The 19,344-nt window shown below is 40.3% G+C and overlaps 3 protein-coding genes across 3 annotated transcripts in view; 2 read left to right on the top strand and 1 right to left on the bottom strand.

Moving 5' to 3' along the window:
- LOC104452640 (protein CUP-SHAPED COTYLEDON 2) overlaps positions 1–8,609 on the top strand; it is a 15,824-nt gene extending 7,215 nt beyond the window's left edge. Inside the window, exons 2-5 of the mRNA XM_039316152.1 lie at positions 6,507–6,758; positions 7,182–7,403; positions 7,731–7,818; positions 8,512–8,609. Coding sequence (XP_039172086.1) covers positions 6,507–6,758; positions 7,182–7,403; positions 7,731–7,818; positions 8,512–8,609 — 660 coding nt within the window. The remainder of the gene's footprint in view (positions 1–6,506; positions 6,759–7,181; positions 7,404–7,730; positions 7,819–8,511) is intronic.
- Positions 8,610–10,006: 1,397 nt separating this feature from the next.
- Positions 10,007–11,808, top strand: LOC104451252 (protein ACCELERATED CELL DEATH 6-like). The gene is made up of 2 exons (XM_039316155.1): positions 10,007–10,455; positions 11,092–11,808. The coding sequence occupies exons 1-2, from the start codon at positions 10,087–10,089 to the stop codon at positions 11,806–11,808; spliced, it is 1,086 nt and encodes a 361-aa protein (XP_039172089.1). The 5' UTR covers positions 10,007–10,086.
- Positions 11,809–18,259: 6,451 nt separating this feature from the next.
- Positions 18,260–19,061, bottom strand: LOC120294975 (major allergen Pru ar 1-like). Its single transcript, XM_039316159.1, has 3 exons — positions 18,878–19,061; positions 18,434–18,554; positions 18,260–18,380 (listed from the first exon to the last, which is right to left on the bottom strand). The coding sequence occupies exons 1-3, from the start codon at positions 19,059–19,061 to the stop codon at positions 18,260–18,262; spliced, it is 426 nt and encodes a 141-aa protein (XP_039172093.1).
- Between the last annotated feature and the right edge of the window lie 283 nt (positions 19,062–19,344).

A 19,344-nucleotide genomic window follows, 5' to 3' on the forward strand; every position in this document is an offset into this window, starting at 1 on the left:
GCACTTTAGAAACTATACAAAAGATCCCATTGAAATTGGATTTACTATATATTTCTTATTCTTACTGTCCAATATATAAAAATCCTTTTATGAAGTACTACTGATTGAAATCTCGTAATAATAGTTCAATTTATTCTTCATTGAATGCAAAAGTAGATGACACTGTGGAATGAATCGAGCGTTGCCATGGGCTTTTGTAGATAGGCACTTTAATTAGGTTATCATGATAGGCACTTTTTTAAGGTTCATATCAATTAAATAAGGTAAGGTTATTTCTTTAAATCTAGTAATATTCTTTCACTTGGGAAAATTATCAAAAAGTCCTAAGCATATTGCACTTTTGCCAATTCAATTTTAAATTATTCAATTTTGTCAATTCAGTGCTAAACATTTTTCACTTCTTACCAATTGAGTGTATTCGACTAATTTGATCAGAATTCATTGACGTTGATAATTTTTATTAATATTTTAATCCTTTTTTAAAAAATTATACTTTTTCGATTTTCTTTCTTTCTTCCCCCATTCTTCTTCCTTTTATCAGTGGCCGGCTACCAACCACCAGTGATGGCCAGCTACTAGCCATGGCTGGGTGAGTTGACCTTGCCGTAAGTGATGCCTAGCCAGGCAAGGCCAAGCCTCGGCAAGGGTCGACCTCACCTAGGTTAGGCAAGACCAACCCTCGCCCAAACTAGGCGAGATCGCCTGGACGAGGGTGAGCCCCCTTGTTCGGCCACATCTTACTAAGGCATGCGAGGCTAGCTAGCTTGGCCATAGTCGGTGGCTAGCACAAAAGGAAGAAGAAAGGAAAAAAAAATTAGAAAAAAAATCAAAAAATAATTTTAAAAATTGTTTACATTAGTGCCAACTGTCCTACATGACACCGCTAATGTTCACATCAGCAAATTCCTATCAAAATTGGCCGGATAGACTCAATTAGCAAGAAGTAAAAAGGTTTATAACTGAATTAACAAAATTAAAAAGTTTATGACAGAATTGGTATAAGTGCAATAGATTTAGAACTTTTTGGACAATTTTCACTATTTCACTAATGTATCTAGAATGTAACCGGTTACCCATATTGAAATTTGTGGCCTGAATTGCTCCGTCAATTTCAAGAATGATGGCATCCGTCATGCGAGCACCTTTTTTGTATTTGTGTAAAATTGAAGTATGTTTTTTTTTATTATAAATTATTGGTGAAATATTATTCTATTTCATAAAAAAAATTCTTCTTTTGAATAGACTAAATTCGAAATTCTTAATTCATGTTATATATTAATGTAAAATATAGGGGTCAACGACAGTTAGGAAATTCCTAATTATCGTTGTTATATGACTGATGAAATTTGTATATGTACGTAACAATATTATTAGAGTATATTTTATAGGAAGTATTATAGAAATGTAAGAATTTTCAATAATTGCTCATTTGCAGTTTTTGAAACTCATTAGAACTAATTTCAATAAAACTAATGCCTCTTTTGTTGAACAAAAGTCATGGTATAAGAGGCAAACATAGATCCTAATTTGAAGCAAAATAAATGGAAAGTGGAAGAAAAACACTCTGTGAGGAAAATAATTAATCCCTTACAAATTAGAGCCCTATAAATCACTTTTAGAGACAATACTTAAAGAAAAAATCATTATATATTTATGTAGATGTTACAACAGTCTAGATTAATTTGCAAAGTTCACTGAACTTTTAGTATTATGGATGTAATTTTTCTGGCGGTGAAATGAGACTCGTTTTATTTTGTGTTGTGTCATCACAGCTTAAATATGTGGTTGTTATAGCTAAGATACATATGACTCCATGCAATGCACATACAAGATAGAACATATAATGTGATTTATTGAGTAAAAATATCTTTCTAGAATCATTAAAATTTCACAAAATATATTTGGTCCATTCACAAGATATAATGGGATTGAGTAGCACATTCCCCAAGGATGAGGTTATCTCTAAATCACTCTCGCCTGTCTTTGAAGTCCAATGGCCACCCGCAATCCTCAAACACCGTTGGAATATTCTCAAACAATTGAAGCACCTCTCTCACATTATTGAACCTCTTTACTAGCACCTCCAAATTTTCATAGTTGGGGCCAAAATTTTTTTTGTTTTGGTGGAGCTTTTCCTTTCTGTAATTTGTGATTTATAAGCTTTGCTATCTTAGAAATAGATTGTGATCACAAATCTTACTTAGATTTTACTCACAAGTTTGGGTAACTACATAATCTCTTAATTGAGCTGAATAAGTGCCGTATACCTTTACGAAGAAGATGACATTCAATCTAGAGAGGGTGGAACAATTTTAAGGGGGATTTTGGTACGGCGCTGTGGAGGCTATTGCAATGTTCTCGACGATTAAATAAGTCTGCTTGATACTTGCTAGAATTCGACGGACATAATATGAAAAGATCATTTTCCTTTCCTTGATCTTGCCCTAGCTTGCATTATGTCTGCCGACTCTATAGATACTTCATGTCGTGGAAATGTCGTATAAATTGCCATGTCATTTAGTAAGATTTTTATAGTGAAATCTTAAGCACCTGTTGATGTCATTAACTCGGTTTGGTATTGCAATCTAATCTGTTATTGTCGACTATCAATACTAGTAGATTAAGGCACGTCAAAGATGTCCTTACTCCAAAATGGGTTTAAATATATTGAGACCAACCAAGCTCCAACCATCCTAATTTGGAGCTCCTGATCCCAGATTTATTCAACCTGATATTCAAGAAAAACATGGAGCTATTTGCAATGACCGACTCCAACGGGGGCAATGTATTCTGTAGGAGTTTTCTTTATGTGGGCTACATTAATTGAGATTGTAATTACCGTTTTACGGTGTTGGTCTAATAAGGTAAGGCATAAAGCTTCTTAACAGTCGGATATGGGCCTAGCTTGTGTGGGCCGAGTTGGGCCTGGCCCGTGATGAGAGGGCCTGTCCAAAACTCTATAAATAGCGCTAAGGTCCCTCCTCTAGCCCTCACTGTTCCAAAATTCTCTCTCAACTCACATAAGGTAATCGTGAGTGGCGGTCTCATCGAGCTAGGATCCGAGGGTTATAGAGGAGAAGATCTTCAGCATTGAAGGCCCGGATTGTTGTCATTTTGCTCCAAGAACGATGAATAACAAATCAGGTACACAAATCTTCCTCTTCAACTTTAGGATGTTCGATATTCTAGTTATGTTGATCTTGGGAAGCCGTTTAGACGGCCTACATTTGGTATCAGAGCCTGCATAAACTAGAAATCGAACATAGGAGCCTTTGAAGAATTTATCCGAATGAAACTTGATTTTGACAATGTAGTCAGATTAATCTTGTTGAGCTGAAAGTTTTCGTGGGTAGCATGTCCCCGGCGGTGGCCGAATTTCCTGTTAATACCCATTTTCGGACTTGACTTAAACTCGGAACGTTTTGCTCGTTTTTCATGATTTTTGGTCCGATAAAAGTGAAATTTTGTTGCATATATGGCTTCTCCTTGTCGATACGAGCATTTTGGTATGTAAAACGCCTCAAGACGATGCTGGAAGCGGCTGCATGCGCCTCCACGTGCCTCCACGGAGCTCGGAGTCGGCCACACGCGCCGCCGCGCCGTCCCACGCGCGCGCACGCGCGACGACGCGTGGCACACGCGCGCGCATGCGCGCCGACGCGTGGACCGACACGCGGCTTCGCGCGCGCGGACCGCCTCGGCGGTTCCGCCTCCGCCAACACGTGTTGGAGATGACGTCATAGTGACGTCACATGCACCGCCTTACGTGCGACCGCCACGTGGCATGTGACGTCACGAGATGACATCACCTTGATCCGACCCGGGTCAACCGGTTTGACCCGACCCGTTGACCATTGACCGGGTTGACCCGACCCGTTGACCGGTTTGACTCGACCCGTTGACCGTTGACCGGTTTGACCCGACCCGTTGACCGTTGACCGGGTTGACCAGACCCGTTGACTGGTTTGACTCGACCCGTTGACCGTTGACCGGTTTGACCTGACCCGTTGACCGGGTTGACCCAACCCGTTGACCGGTCGGACCGGATCGGTACGCCAGCGCGTGCAGCTCACGCGCCGCACACTCTAGCGGCGCGTGAGGGCGCGTGTGACGTCCGTTGGGCGCGTGGTTGATGTCGCCGTCCTCGTATTTGAATTTCCTATCTTGTGGTGTGCTTACTTGTATTTTTTGATGCATTTATGGATATGAAAATGCATGTGAAACCCTAAGGACGTGATTTTGAGGTAATTTTGGTGTATTTTCATGAATTTCTCTATGGTTTTGGAAATACAAATGCATGCCTATGATTATATCATCACTTGAGGAATATGTGTAGTGTTGATATTAAAAGCATGTATTAGTGGCTGGAGCAATGCAATTAGCATGACTTGTGATTTTTAGTGACAAATAGCCCCTGTCATAAAGTCTAAAATCACATGTGAAAGGTAAATGTGAGTTATAAAGTTATATCCCTGATATGAGATAATTTCAATAATTCAGTTGAGTTGTGACCGCCAAAGTGGCACACTTGATTGGTTTTGAGAAATATCGTTCGCATATTGTAAAGGGATGTCTCCTATTCTGATGCATGTTTATACTCCCAAAGGAGGTAATTATGTGTTAGTTTATGGAGGGATACATGTACAACATATGGTTGAAAAGTGACTAGCCCTAGTGGTTCATACACCCAAAGGTGGTGAATTCGCGAAATGTTAGAATATATTTTCATGGACCGCTGTCATGTGAAGAGTATACAATTGCATGTCATATATTCTACCCAAAGGTGCTTATATGATGATGTATGTAGCTCTTAAGATATGTGTTTTGCACTCACATGATGCTAATTATATGTATTGCTTGTAAAATCAGTCACCTTCTCTGTAAATGGCAATTCCATTGCGATTGAGGTTCTTCTTTGGATCAAACTTCAAGAAGTGGAAAGAGGATTTTCTATTTGGAATGGAGTTGGCAGATGTTCATATTGCTCTTGCGAGGATAGGCCGACAGACCTAATGTGCCATGACGAAGTTCAGAAAGTACGTTTTGCTGCATGGGAAAAGAGTAATAGGATTTGCTTGCTCATTATGAAACGGTCAATTCAGGAACATTTGATGAGTGGCTTGCCAACCGATCACATCTTGTTAAGGAAATGATGGAAGCTTTGGAGGCTAGGTATCGTGTCTCTTCCAATGCTGAGATAGGTACTCTTATGCAATCACTCTTTAATATGAAGTATGATGGTTCGACTGGAGTTAGAGATTATGTGCTTAGGATGGTAGATCTTCAGACAAAACTCCGAATTCTTCAGGTTGACATCCCTGAAGCTTGCATTGTGCACCAAGCATTAAATACTCTTCCTCCTGACTTTGGAATTATCAAGACGAACTATAGTTCGCAAAATGAGACTTGGTCAATCAATGACCTTATAGTAAGAGTAGTAGCAGAGGAAGAGAAACTGAAGAAAGAAAGAGGGCATCTTGCCTTGTATGCCTCTAGTTACGCATTAGGAAGGGAAAATGGATTGCACATCATAGAGGAAATCCTAAAGCCATAGGGACTTCTAACCATATAGCTCCTAAGAGGGGAAATCCTGAAGCTGCTGGCCCCTCCACCACTGTGGCTCCTAGAAAGGCACCTTTTAAGAGGGAGGGTGTCCTTTGTTACTTTTGTAGGAAGAGGGGACACATAAAGAAACATTGTGATGGCTATAAAGCTTGGTTGTCTAAAAATGAGCATAAAGGTAATGATTCTTTGGCATTTGTCTATGAATCCAACCTATCTGAAGCCTCATCAGTTCTTGGTGGCTAGATAGTGGTGCGACTAATCATGTTGCATTTACCATACAGGGATTCACAAACATAAGGACGCCAAATCAGGATAAATCAAAGCTCACTGTGGGAAATAACAACAAGATCGACGTTGAGTTCGTGGGAGATGTCATTTTGATTTTAGATACTGGTTTTAATATGATGTTAAGAAACACTTTCTATGTACCTTCCTCTAGACGGAACTTAGTTTCCGTATCATGTTTGGACATGTGTGGTTACTCTTTTGAAATAAAGAACAATACAGTATCTATGTTCTTTAGTTCAAACAAGGTTGGATGTTGCAACATGTTTAATGGATTGTACGGATTGTGTTTATCTCCCAATGATATATACGTCGCTAATACAGTTGAAAATGTTGTTCCCAAAAGACCTCTACCTAAGGAACAGTCTTATGCGTTATGGCACAAACGATTAGGTCATATATCCAAAGAAAGAGTAGAAAGGCTGATAAAGTCTCACATCCTGCCTACTCTTAAAAGTGACTTAGAGACTTGCATAGACTGTTGTAGGGGAAAGATGACTAAGATAAAGAAGAAAACCGCAGTTCGAAGTTCTGATTTACTGGAAATCATTCACACTGATATCAGTGGACCCTATACTACAACTTTGTGCAGAAATTTTTATTTCATCACGTTTATCGATGATTATTCTCGGTATGGTTACTTATTCCTGATTAAGGAAAAGTCTGAGTCTCTTGACAAATTTAAGATCTATCGAACTGAAGTTGAGAAACAATTAGGAAAGGTAATAAAAGTGGTTAGATCTGATCGAGGTGGAGAATATTATGGTAGACATGGTAATGTTGGGCAAATTAAAGGACCATTTGCTAAATACTTAGAGGATTCTGGGATAGTGGCTCAGTTCACTATGCCTGGAAGTCCTGAACAGAATGGTGTGGCTGAAAGGCGTAATCGTACTCTCATGGATATGGTAAGGTGTATGATGAGTAGGACTAATTTGCCTGATTTTTTATGGGGTGAGGCTTTAAAAACAGCCCTTTATATATTGAATCGTGTTCCTACCAAAGCTGTTACATCGTCTCCTTTTGAGTTATGGACTGGACGCAAACCAAGTTTGAATCATTTCAAGGTCTGGGGATGTCCTGCAGAAGTAAGATTGAATAATCCAACATTAGGTAAGTTGGAGGCTAAAACCACTCGATGCTACTTTGTATCTTACTCAGAATATTCAAAGGGATATCGGTTTTATAATCCAAGTGGAGGAACAAGGATTGTAGAATCACAGACGGCAAAGTTTCTAGAATTTGATGTAGCCGAAAAGCATGATTGCTCACAAATTAGTGAACATGACAACATGATGAGACCAGTTATGTCTTTCTCCTTACCTGTGTAGACAATTATGGAGCCTACTGTGCCACAAACTGAACATGTTAATACTGAGAATCCCATTGATGAAACGGCCACAGATGAAGTTGTTCAAGTTCCTCAGACTCAAAATGAAGTTACAGTGGCTCCACTTAGAAGGTCTACTAGGGAAAGACGTTCAGCTATACCACCGGACTATATAGTCTATTTAGGAGAACATGATTACGATATAGGCTGCATTATAGATCCAGTGACTTATATAGACGCCGTTTCCTATCCTCAATCATGTTTGTGGTTGGATGCAATGAGAGATGAGATGCAGTCTATGAAATATAATAGCGTTTGGGAGCTTGTCGAATTACCGGAAGGATGTAAACCCATAGGTTGCAAGTGGGTTTATAAGACTAAAAGAGATTCAAAAGGAAAGATTGAGAAATTTAAAGCCAGACTTGTGGCCAAGGGCTTCACTCAAAGAGAAGGGATAGACTATGAAGCAACTTTTTCACCAGTTTCTTCTAAAGACTCGTTTAGAATGATCATGGCGTTAGTAGCTCATTTTGACATGGAATTACATCAGATGGACGTTAAAACTGCTTTTCTAAATGGAGACTTTGATGGAGAGGTTTATATGGTGCAACCTGAAGGTTTTACAGTAAATGATCCAAGTAAGTTTGTGTGTAAATTGAATAAGGCTATTTATGGTCTCAAACAAGCTTCCAGACGGTGGTACTTGAAATTTCACAATGTTGTTACTTCTTTTGGTTTTGTTGAAAACAAAGTAGATCAATGCATATACTGCAAGGTCAGTGGGAGGAAATTTATTTTTCTTATACTTTATGTGGATGATATTTTGCTTGCAAGTAGCGATGTTGGATTGCTACGAGAAACAAAACAAATGTTGTCAAAGAATTTTGACATGAAAGACTTAGGTGAGGCATCCTTCATTCTTGGTATTGAAATCTATAGGGATCGTTCCCGCCATATGTTAGGTTTATCTCAGAGGGTATATATTGATCGTATGTTGGAAAGATTCAACATGCAGCATTGCAAGTCAGGAACTATTCATGTTGCTAAGGGTGACAAGTTAAGTCTCTCATAACGTCCTCAATTAGACTTTGAGGAAAACCAAATGAAGGATATACCTTATTCTAGTGCACTTGAAAGTATCATGTATGCTTAAGTTTGCATTAGACCTAGACATCGCTTTTGTAACAGTGGCTTTTAGGCAGATATCGGTCAAATCCAGTCACGATCAGGTTGGGTTGCTGCCAAAAAGGTCTTGAGATACTTGAAAAGAACAAGAGATTATATGCTGATGTATAGATATGTCAATGATTTGCGATTATTGGCATATTCAGATGCAGATTTTGCTGGTTGTGAGGATGATAGGAAGTCGACAACAGGATATATATTCATGTCGGCAGGAGGTGCAGTATCATGGAAAAGTGAGAAATAGAAATCTATATCTTCCTCTACCATGCAAGTGAAGTTTATAGCATGTTTTTCAGCAGCTACTCAAGCAATTTGGCTTCGGAACCTCATTAAGGAATTGACCGTATTTGATTTTGTGGATAGACCCATACAGTTATATTGTGATAACAATTTTGCTGTGTTGTTTGTCAATAACAACAGAAGTCTCAAAAGGTCTAAGCATATGGAGGTCAAGTTTTTTACCATAAAGGAAATGGTACATAATGGTGATATTATAGTAGAGCATGTTCCCACGGATGATATGTTGGCAGATCCACTGACTAAAGGCCTACGCCCTTGTGTATTTGAGCGACATATCATGAACATGGGCTTAGGAGAATCGGTGGATACTGTCGTTTAGTGGGAGCTATTTCAGGTTTGCTCTAATGAAGTTTACTTCTGTATTTTGTTACTTTTTGTAACGTTTCGATATATGTCAACTCCTTATGTATAAGTTGTTATTGAGTCGTGTATATATATCTAAGGAAAATCTCAAGGTACTATGTAAATCTTGAGTAAAGGCTAGGGGTATCCAGTTATTAGCCTTATACATATGTCTCAGTTACACATAAAGAAAGGTTAACCATAAATATGAGACATATGTGGGTTCATTAGAACCATAAAGATATTCTCTAGTGCCACATCCGGTTTTCTGTGACACTTAAAGGAAAGAGAATGGTGACCAACAATGGTGATAACACATAAAGTATTACTCTTTATGAGGTGTTATCCGTTTGCCACACAACCATATTGAATCCATATCAATAAAGTTGAAAGCATTCGTGATCATGGAAGGCTTTGTATGAATACATGCAGTTACCACCATGATTCGGTGTTGGAGACCTTATGGGATAGGATTGACTATTAAGAATTGCCACTAGACCAACATAAAGGTGCGCACATACAGTACAGTTTCAATTAATATAGCCCAAGTGGGAGAATGTAAGAGTTTTCTTTATGTGGGCTACATTAATTGAGATTGTAATTACCGTTTTACGGTGTTGGTCTAATAAGGTAAGGCATAAAGCTTCTTAACAGTCGAATATGGGCTTGGCTTGTGTGGGCCGAGTTGGGCCTAGCCCGTGATGAGAGGGCCCGTCCAAAACTCTATAAATAGCGCTAAGGTCCCTCCTCTAGCCCTCACTGTTCCAAAATTCTCTCTCAACTCACATAAGGTAATCTGTGAGTGGCGGTCTCATCGAGCTAGGATCCGAGGGTTATAGAGGAGAAGATCTTCAGCATTGAAGGCCCGGATTGTTGTCATTTTGCTCCAAGAACGATGAATAACAAATCAGGTACACAAATCTTCCTCTTCAACTTTAGGATGTTCGATATTCTAGTTATGTTGATCTTGGGAAGCCGTTTAGACGGCCTACATATTCCACTTAGCAGCTCACCTGAATCACGCCTGGGTATTCGAATTCTTACGACCAGAAACTGAATATTTGACCCGAGAACCGGACATGAATGGAGATCTCCCCATTCATATTGCAAGCAAGATGGGTTATGTTGAACATATCGAGAAGCTAAGGAAAGTATCACTTTTGCCAAATAGGCAAGGGCAAAACATTCTTCATATCGCCGCAAAATATGGTAGAGTCTCCGTAGTGAGATATATACTCAGCGATCCAATTCTAGGGATGCTGTTAAATGCAATAGATGATGATGGAAATACAGCTTTGCACTTGGCTGCGATGCATTCACAGCCCGTTGCTTTGATTGTTCATTTGCAGACTGACGGAATTCTACCAAGTGTTTTCAACAACGAATGCTTGCTCGCTGTTGACATTGCTCGACGACGACACCAGGCAGAGGGGTATAACATTCGGCTTGTAGGTAGCATGAAGAGTCACTATTTTATTTATTAACTGACTGGAGATTACGTAGACTAATGCATTAGTTAAGGCAGATCATGTATTCAAATCATTATGTCTCCCAGCCAACTAGATAGTAGAAGTATTGATCAAATTTCTAGAATAGCCCAGACTCCTCTCGGATAAATGTTCTGCAAGTCCCTAATTTAGTCTTGACAGGAGGTAATTGAAATTTGTGATCATGAATTTCTCTGCAGTTAGAAACAAGTAACGTGTCTTTCATAACACGGAGATAACAATTTATATATTTCGTTTAATTGAGCCTCTGAATACGGTCATGAATAAAAAGGCAGGGTTTGTCAAGGTTGCATTCTGTTTTTCATAAAAGGCCAGGGGTCAATGTGACAAATTTGACCGCTCCATATGTAGCACAATCTGGTAACATTATCATTTTGTCGACCTATGAAATGATTGCCCACATAAATTCCATTCACGCCTCTTTTTTCGTCTAAAATGAACTTGGTAGTTTTGTGCTAATTCTTCAAAAAGAGCAGAAACTGCATCTTTAGAAGCAAACGTTTCCAGAGTTCATTCCCGTTATCAATATGGAATAAGCTTGTTCTTATTTTCCTTTTTACATGCTTCCGATCTCAGCAATTGGCATGCCTGGCGTTGGCTTGCTCGCTCGCGGGAAAAGGTCCACTTGGAAACCAAGAGTTACTCCTACTTAGAGCGAAAGCTCGAGATGAAGAGTTATCAGTAGTCCGCTCGCGCAAAAGCATGCCGAGCAGGGACATCGTCAAGGATTACATCAATTCCCGTATGGTGGTGGCAACGCTTGTGGCCACAGTGAGTTTCGCAGCTGGTTTTGCAGTTCCTGGAGGATTTAACAGCTCGGACACAGCCTCCAAAGATGACCGGGGCATGGCTACGATGCTGGACAACAGAATGTTCCAGTCTTTCGCGATTTGCAACACCATTGCCATGCTCTGCTCAACGACTGTGGTCGTCAGCCTCATCTGGGCGCAGGAACTTAAAGTCGACGTCGCGGTCACTGCATTTGAGCGCACAACACTACCACTACAAATTGCACTCCCGGAGATGGTCACCGCTTTCTTAACTGGTGTCACCTTGACCCTTGGCAAACTCCCGTGGCTTGGTAACACCATTTTTTATTTGGGACTCGTTTTCCTCATTATCACATTTGCTAAATTGTTAGAGAAGCCTCTCATCTTTAAAATCCTCGGTCATCCTTTCCGTCAACTAACATTCTGGCTTATTCTCGCCTACATTTATTTGTGGAGAGTTGAGACGTACATTTATGATGACAATGACGGGAAAGATAACAAGGAACAACAAGACCGTCGCTAGTCCGCCTGTGAATGGTGCTGGTGAATCGAGGACCGATGACTCGGCGAAAGCAAAATGTGAGGATGCGTTACATCCTTCAAGTCACTGATTTGAATTGATCATTCCATATTATCTGTAATACGTAGTAATAATATATGTTTTCCTTGGTGAGTGTGACTCACTCTACGGTTGCTTTCCTTTATGTCAGATCAAAGGTGATTGTTAATGTGTGTAAGCTAAACCATGTGTTTCTCTAATAACTTAACTTATTAGAATTGTTGGATATAATTCCATCAAATTTTATATGTAATTAAAGCAGAGGTTCTAAGTTCAAACATTTTCAGGTTCTATTTGCTTCATCTATTATATGTTCTCATGTTTCAATCTTAAATCAAGTCAAGTTTACGAGTGAAGATGAGTATAAAAGTATTTGTATTAAAGTATTTGAATTAAACATCGCATTCGTCTAATAATTTAAATTTTTAGAACAATTAATTGTAGTTCCCCAAAATTTCAAAATGATACACACTTCATGTAAATTAAATGGATGAATGGCTCATTTCATCCGTTTCATCGCCCTGGAATCAAATTGTTAACTTTGAACATGTGGAAGCTCGTGGGTTTATGAAATCACTTGTCTGGAGTCGTCATGTCCAATTTACTTTGAACCAGTCCAATTTGCGGCACTCTCGAGTCACGAAATCCTAAGCGCTCACTTACCTGTCTGGTGTGCAAAGAAAATAATTCTCAAATGAGATTATGTTGAAATGCCCTTTAAATGATTCTCAATCTCCTCGTTTAGTAATCTAAATCAGCATCACAATGTTCTTAAATAATATAATAATAAAAAAAGAGGACAAAAGGCATGGATTTCAAGCCCAAATTATACTTATCAGCACGCGAGAGATCTTTGAATGCAAACACCCTTGAGGGTGGGAATTCACTAAATTATAACTTAAATATTCTAACGGCTCCAACGGCTCAGACAAACAAGCTTGAGTGCATGCGTATAATTGTTGCGCAATGAAATGCATGGTAAGTCGCGAATCGAGACTCGTCCACGTACACACTATTGCGGCCATGACCATGAAGACCACTTCCTTGACTAGTTGGCTAGTCGGAGGAGGAAGACGTGGGTCGAGCATAACCTATAGTGGCACATTTGAGTCTTTGAATAATGTCGACATTTGTGTCATTTGTAGGGAAGAGAGAAGATTCCTGGATGCTTCCCCATCATTCTCTAGCATCAGTACTTTTACTGTTGACTGTTTCATGAAAGAAGAATGAATCTATGTTTTGATCACAACCTCAAGTTGCCTACAAATTCCAAATTTTTTAGATACTGTTAATACAAACCACTTTTCAAAATCTGTACTTGCTCTTCCTAAAAAGTCTTATTAGAAGTATTGGATGAATCCAAATTCAATATGTCAATTAAAGCTATTTGATCAACCCGAGACCATAGGTACAAGGGGAATATATTGATTAGATTTGATCACGTGGCTTACCAGGAACCATGTAGCCATAACATACAGCCACTGGGATCCAATTAGACGAATCCGAATTCAAGAGCCTCACCGTCCCAAAAACCAAAAGTTGAGGCTCAAAGTCCGACTCGAGCAAGATGTTGTTCAACATCATGTCCCGATGGACAATAGGCAGTGAGCAATCATGATGCAAGTAGGCGATCGCAGGAGCCACGCATTGAACAGTCTTCACTCTCTTGACACGAGTCCAATTCAACTGCTCCTCTTCCTCCATGCAAAACCTTTGCCGAAGTTCAGAAAACATTGGATGATGTGTGGCATCCCAGAAATTCAAAGCCAAGCCTTAAGGTGTGTTAAATGTCTTTAATTAGATGATAGAATTTTATGGCTTATGCTTTAGCCAATTTGTCCTTTAATTTGATGAATTTTGCTTGTATTGTGGAAATTTAAATTTAAATGCTTGGCCATATGATTTAAATTTCAATAATTAAAATATCCCAAGACTTTGGCCAAGATGAAATTTGAATTTAGAAATATTATAGAAAGGAATTCAAAAAAAAAAAAAGGAAAAGGGGATTAATTTTCGAAATGGGCCTTGGACCCATTAGCCTAAAGCTTGGTGGGCCAAGCTAGTCGGCCCATTGGGCCCAAGAGGTGGCTGTCGACCAGCCCAAGGAAGAGTGGCCGGTTTGGCCAAAGCCCAAGCCCAATTGAAATTCAAAATTTAAAAGCCCAAATGACAAGTGGCAAAGATGATGGGCATGCATTGGTTAATTGGAGAGGCAAGGTAATCATGAGCTTTTGGGGAAATAAAAAGGGGTTAGGAGAGAGAAGTGGCCGGCTCCTTTGCTTCATTTTGGCCGAGAAAGGTGAGAGAGAGAGAGAGTGTTCGAGAAAGGGAGAGACCGAGAGGGAAAGGAGGAGCGGCCGAGAGAGAGAGAGGAGGAGGTGTGTCCGCCGTTCGCCCGCCGTCCGACCACTGTACGCCGCCGTGTGTTGCTGTGTGTTCATCTTGGAGGCAAGTGGAGTCCTTAACTTCTCTTGCATGTCTGTTTTTTGGTTGCATGTTCGGTTTTAGGTGTGATTTGGGCGAAAAACCGAGGTAAGGGTTGGATGTGTTCAAGCTATGTGACTGTTTTCGTTTGGTTTGTGGTAGTCAGTATCTTAGTCGAGCTTGCATGTGTACTTGGAGTGCGATTTTGGCTTCGGTGTCTTCATTAAAGTTGAAGCTAACATCTTTTAGTATGACATACTCGAATTTCATGGAAAACGATGGTGATATGTGGGGTCAAAAGCTTTGTTATACGGAGACCTCAGATCTGCGAAATCTTCACTGACCTTTTGTTGATTTCTTGGTTGCATGTTGATTTCTGTTGGAGATCTCACCTTGTTGTCTTCTTGAAAGTTGTAGGAAACACCTTAAGCTACAACATAATCAAATTTGAAGCAAAAATAACAAGTATAACTTGGTGAATCTGTTAGATCTTGGAGATGGTTGATTCTGGTGAGGTGTACCGAGACACCCGAGACTTCATGGGTTAAAATGGTGACCATAATCTGGTTATTTGACCTAGATCCCTTCATTAAAATTGTAAAGGACATATTTTTACATAACATACTTAAATTTCAGAAGGAACGAAAGAGATTTGATGGGTGAAATCTAAGAAATACGGAGGAGTGTGTTCTGGACGTCGCGGTAGAGATTCCAGAAGCTTCGTAGGGCTATAGAAATTAATCTAAAAATAATTTGGCTTAAAGTTCTTAATGAAAAAGGTACGAAAATGTGTTGGCTATCACCCTGTAAAGTTTCGTAATTTTTGAAGACCGAATGGGTATTTTAATTTAATTTATTCGGAAACTGTGCAGTGGGTTTAAATCCGAGAATTTTAGGATGTTTTTGGAGGAAATTGTGAAATTGTGAAAATTACGACTTGGCCACGAATTTTATATAAAATTGTAATCCTATAAATGATTATTGAATATTATGATTTTGGGAAAATCATAAATATTAAATATTTATTTATGAAAATAAATAAATATAATAAAATAATAATAAAATAATAAAATAATGAAATAATAAAATAAAATAGATTTTTATTTGGCCATGGATTCAATTCCATTTGTGTGGCACTTGTGTGATGAGGTCTTTGTACATGCATTAAGTTGAAATACTTATGTGATTAAGCTATGACATGTGCATGACATGTGAATTGAAATGCAAGTGTGATATGTTTGATGCCATGCCAAATTTCCATGTTAAATTGAGATAAAAGATAAATGTGGATGAGAATGAGGTTGTGGTGGAGGATGTTGTCCGGTGGCCTGGTGGCGTAATTCCGAGATTCCTGGGAGTTTCAAGATGCCCGGAATGTGGGGGCCGAAGCCCCTGTCGGAGGTTTCGCCCGAAGGGAGTGACTCGCGATGCCGGGATTGGGGTGCGAGATCCCGGCTAGAAGGGTAAAGGCCGGAAGCCCTGTTGGAGGTTTCGCCCGAAGGGAATGCCTCGTGATGCTAGTTGAGATGCGAGATGCCCGGAATGTTGGGGGGCCGGAAGCCCGGTGGCCATGAGATGGCTGGAATGCTTTGGGATCCACGTCGAAGGTTTCGCCCGAAGGGATGGTGATGATGGTGAATTTGATGATTTGAGAAAAGATAATGTGGGGATCAATTGATAAGTAAAAGTGGAAATTGATCTATGATGTGATATGCATGGTGATGCATGGCTAATGATGATATGATATGCATGGTGATGCATGGCTAATGATGATATGATGTGATATGCATGGTGATGCATGGCTAATGATGATATGATATGCATGGTGATGCATGGCTAATGATGATATGATGTGATATGCATGGTGATGCATGGCTAATGATGATATGATATGCACAGTGATGCATGGCTAATGATGATGTGATATGCATGGTGATGCATGGTTAATGATGATGTGATATGCATGATGATACATGGCCATGATGATGATATATATGCTATAATGATGCATGAATACACTTGACATCAAAAAGGTAAGCAATGCCTGCATTCTATGATGGTATGCATGGTGCACTGAGTTGTTATTGGATTTCCCTATCTGCTGAGTGGTTGTACTCACCCCTTTTGGGGATAACATTTCAAATTAGCACTATGCCGCTACCTGCTGTTTCGCGTGGGGTATTTTACGGTCTACCGTCTGATGTTGAGGTGGAGTGTACGGAGATAGATTGTCCCTCTGTGCCCGGATCGACGTTTATCCGAGTGCGATGCTTAGTTATGTATGATATTGGCCTAGCTGAGGGCCCTGTCATACAAGAGTTCCTGTCTGTGCACGTTCGGCGGGATGGAGCGATGCGAGGATGCTGCCGCCGCCACCACGACACCGGGTTGGGTGTGAGACCCGTACGCGAGGAGTAGGAGCTAGATCACTTTTTGATGTAGAAAACCGACGCTTTCGATGGGAGGCTTCCTTGTTCACATGATGTTAGGGGTCGAGGTTTCTTTTTGAGAGTTTAGGTAGGACATGGCAGAGTCCTAACCCTTCTTGTTTTTGTATCGACCCGAAGGAAACCCCATCATGCTTTATATATGTATGTAAGCCAAGCGTCGAAGCTGTTTATAAAAATCATGATGTTTAGCTGGTGTGTATTTGTATCATGGGTTAGAAGGGAGATAGATGACGATGTGAATTTTGCTTCCGCTATGAGTCGCGCATGGGACCGCTTTAAAAAAAAAAATGCCTGTAATCTGACAAGGCTTAATTTAGCCAAGAGATAGAGATGATAAAAGATGTAACACCGGCGCTGGTGACGACCTGCGAAGGGTTCGGGGTGTCACATGATGTCCCTGCGGTTAGCCACCACTTTTTTTTACCGTGACGATGTGGCCGCTGGCCTATTCGGCCTTGTAAACGCTTTTGAATCCGCGTTTTCCGATGCAGTACTCTTCACTGAAGCCGTTGGTGGCCTTGGCAATATCATTGAATGCAAACTTCGTTCCCCTTTCCCATATGATTTCACGTACTTCATAAGATTTCTTATCTCTTCATCGAGATGCTTGTTTCACCGCCAAAGCACCAAAATCAAAGCAATAAGAATCACGAGAAGTACTAAGCAGCAAACGCAACAATCACATCAATCAGATCCTTTCTCCGATGGTCAGTCGATTTACTGCTCGACCCACATGGAGACTTTCCATCGCGTTTCCTCACAAGCCCGAATTTGCAATAAAAGCACTTCCTAGTTATTGTTGGAAGAGGCAACCACCAGGAACTGCGCCTGTCAGCTTGTTGTACAAGAAGCCCATGAAGCTTAAACTGCTCATGCGGGTGAGAGTAGCTGGGATCATACCCGACAAATCGTTATAAGAATTATTGAGATTTTTCAATTTAGTGAGCTTTGCTAAATTGGAAGGAATTGATCCTACTAGTGAATTGTGGCTTAGGTCTAGTGGTTTTGTAGCGTGAACGAGTTTCCCAACTCTGGCGACATGACACCCAACAGATTGTTGTTGCTCAAGTTCAGGCTCAGTAAATTCTCGCAATTTGCTAACTCTTTTGGTACAATCCATAGAGAAGGGATGTACTTGTCGTATTGTGGTTTATGAAAGATTGTGCCACGTTGATAGCTTTAGATGTTAGTCCAAATTCGAAATATCGGGTCAAAGTTTGGCATTTTATTGGCCATTTGGCATTTCATTTGTAACTCATGAATTCCCTGCTCATAAAAAAATTAATAAATTAGAGAATTCTACAAGCCTCGTATAAACATGTAGCATACTTTATCAAATTCCACAAAACCACTGCACCAGATTCCTGTCACACCTTTTATTCTCTTATTCTCAGCAAAGACAAGAAGAACAACACTCACCAGCCCAACATGCTTAGCTCCAAACAGAGTGACTCAAACTCTTCTTGTCTCCTTTTCAGTTTAGCACAACCAGACATATTTAACACATTACGTAAACAATACAAGATAGCGAAGAGATCGGCTCAGTAGGCATCAGGGTTTGCCACGAGATAAGCCTGGATGGCCCCGACCATCGCAGTCACCTTCTGTTTCCCGGCTTTGATCTCGTTCTCAGGGACGTCCACGTCGCCATTGGTGAAGTAACTGTTCGAGCACTTCAACACCGAGCCTCCCAAAGGCAACGCGGTGATCTTCACCTCATAGCTGATTTTCTCAAAGGTGGTGCCCAGCACTTCGCCCTGGTGATTGAGTAGCAGTAGGTGAAGTTCTCCTTGTCTAGGACCTCGACCTTGTGCTTCGCTGTCTTGTTCTGGCTGCCTATCAATGTAACAAAAAGTCACATTCACATTTAGAACTCACAGGTTTCAATATCACGAGCACCAATCTTCATGGTGTCCATCAGGCCGCTTAGGAATTAACCCAATTGTTCCGACCGCAATCCAATACAATTGACTTAGACATAGCCTGACTTTGCCCGATCAAAATCAAGTCACATAATCACTCGTGTAAAGTTAAACGGTTAGAAACATCTTAAGTAACCGAGTCATATTTCTATCCTTTTCCATATTCATTATAGTGTTCCATAAGGTTGAACCCCTTGATTCAGAGTGATCCTAAGTTCCTAAAACGGATGGACTAACCTTCGCCAAAAGCCATCAACTTGATGGTCCCGGGACCTCCATCGCCCTCGAGGACTTCAACGCTCTTGACGGCTCGTGGGAGGACCATGGGGAGGAGGTTATCAGCATCGAGGATAGCGGCCTTGAACATGCTGGCCGGGGGAATGGGGGACAGGATATCGAAGTGAAAAGTGATGACACCCATGACTGGATCCTAACAGAGTTGCTGAAACTGAGAAGGGGTGATGATCTGGAAAGACTTGAGTAGTAGTGATGAAGTTGGTCTCTGGGACTTGGGAGTGAAGAGAAGAGGCTGAATTGAAGTTGACATAGATAGAGAGAGGGAGACTTGAGTGTGAAGGGTTCTGATCACTGCATATTTTCTTCTTACTAAGATGCATTATATTTTGCGGAAAATAAATAATTTAGAAAATATTTTCCTAAAAATAATCACTAAATTTAGATAGTGTTCCGAGCATAAGTTATTT

Source organism: Eucalyptus grandis, chromosome 1 (assembly GCF_016545825.1).
Source record: "Eucalyptus grandis isolate ANBG69807.140 chromosome 1, ASM1654582v1, whole genome shotgun sequence".
NCBI classification, from domain to species: Eukaryota; Viridiplantae; Streptophyta; class Magnoliopsida; order Myrtales; family Myrtaceae; genus Eucalyptus; species Eucalyptus grandis.

Excerpts from the sequence above, each read along its gene's own strand:
- LOC104451252 (XM_039316155.1), top strand. The coding sequence starts at position 10,087 with ATGAATGGAGATCTCCCCATTCATATTGCAAGCAAGATGGGTTATGTT. Across the intron at positions 10,456-11,091 it reads AGGGGTATAACATTCGGCTT|CAATTGGCATGCCTGGCGTT; the intron begins GTAGGTAGCATG and ends TTCCGATCTCAG.
- LOC120294975 (XM_039316159.1), bottom strand. The coding sequence starts at position 19,061 with ATGGGTGTCATCACTTTTCACTTCGATATCCTGTCCCCCATTCCCCCG. Across the intron at positions 18,555-18,877 it reads GTTGATGGCTTTTGGCGAAG|GCAGCCAGAACAAGACAGCG; the intron begins GTTAGTCCATCC and ends TTACATTGATAG. Across the intron at positions 18,381-18,433 it reads TTGAGAAAATCAGCTATGAG|TTACTTCACCAATGGCGACG; the intron begins GTGAAGATCACC and ends GTGCTCGAACAG.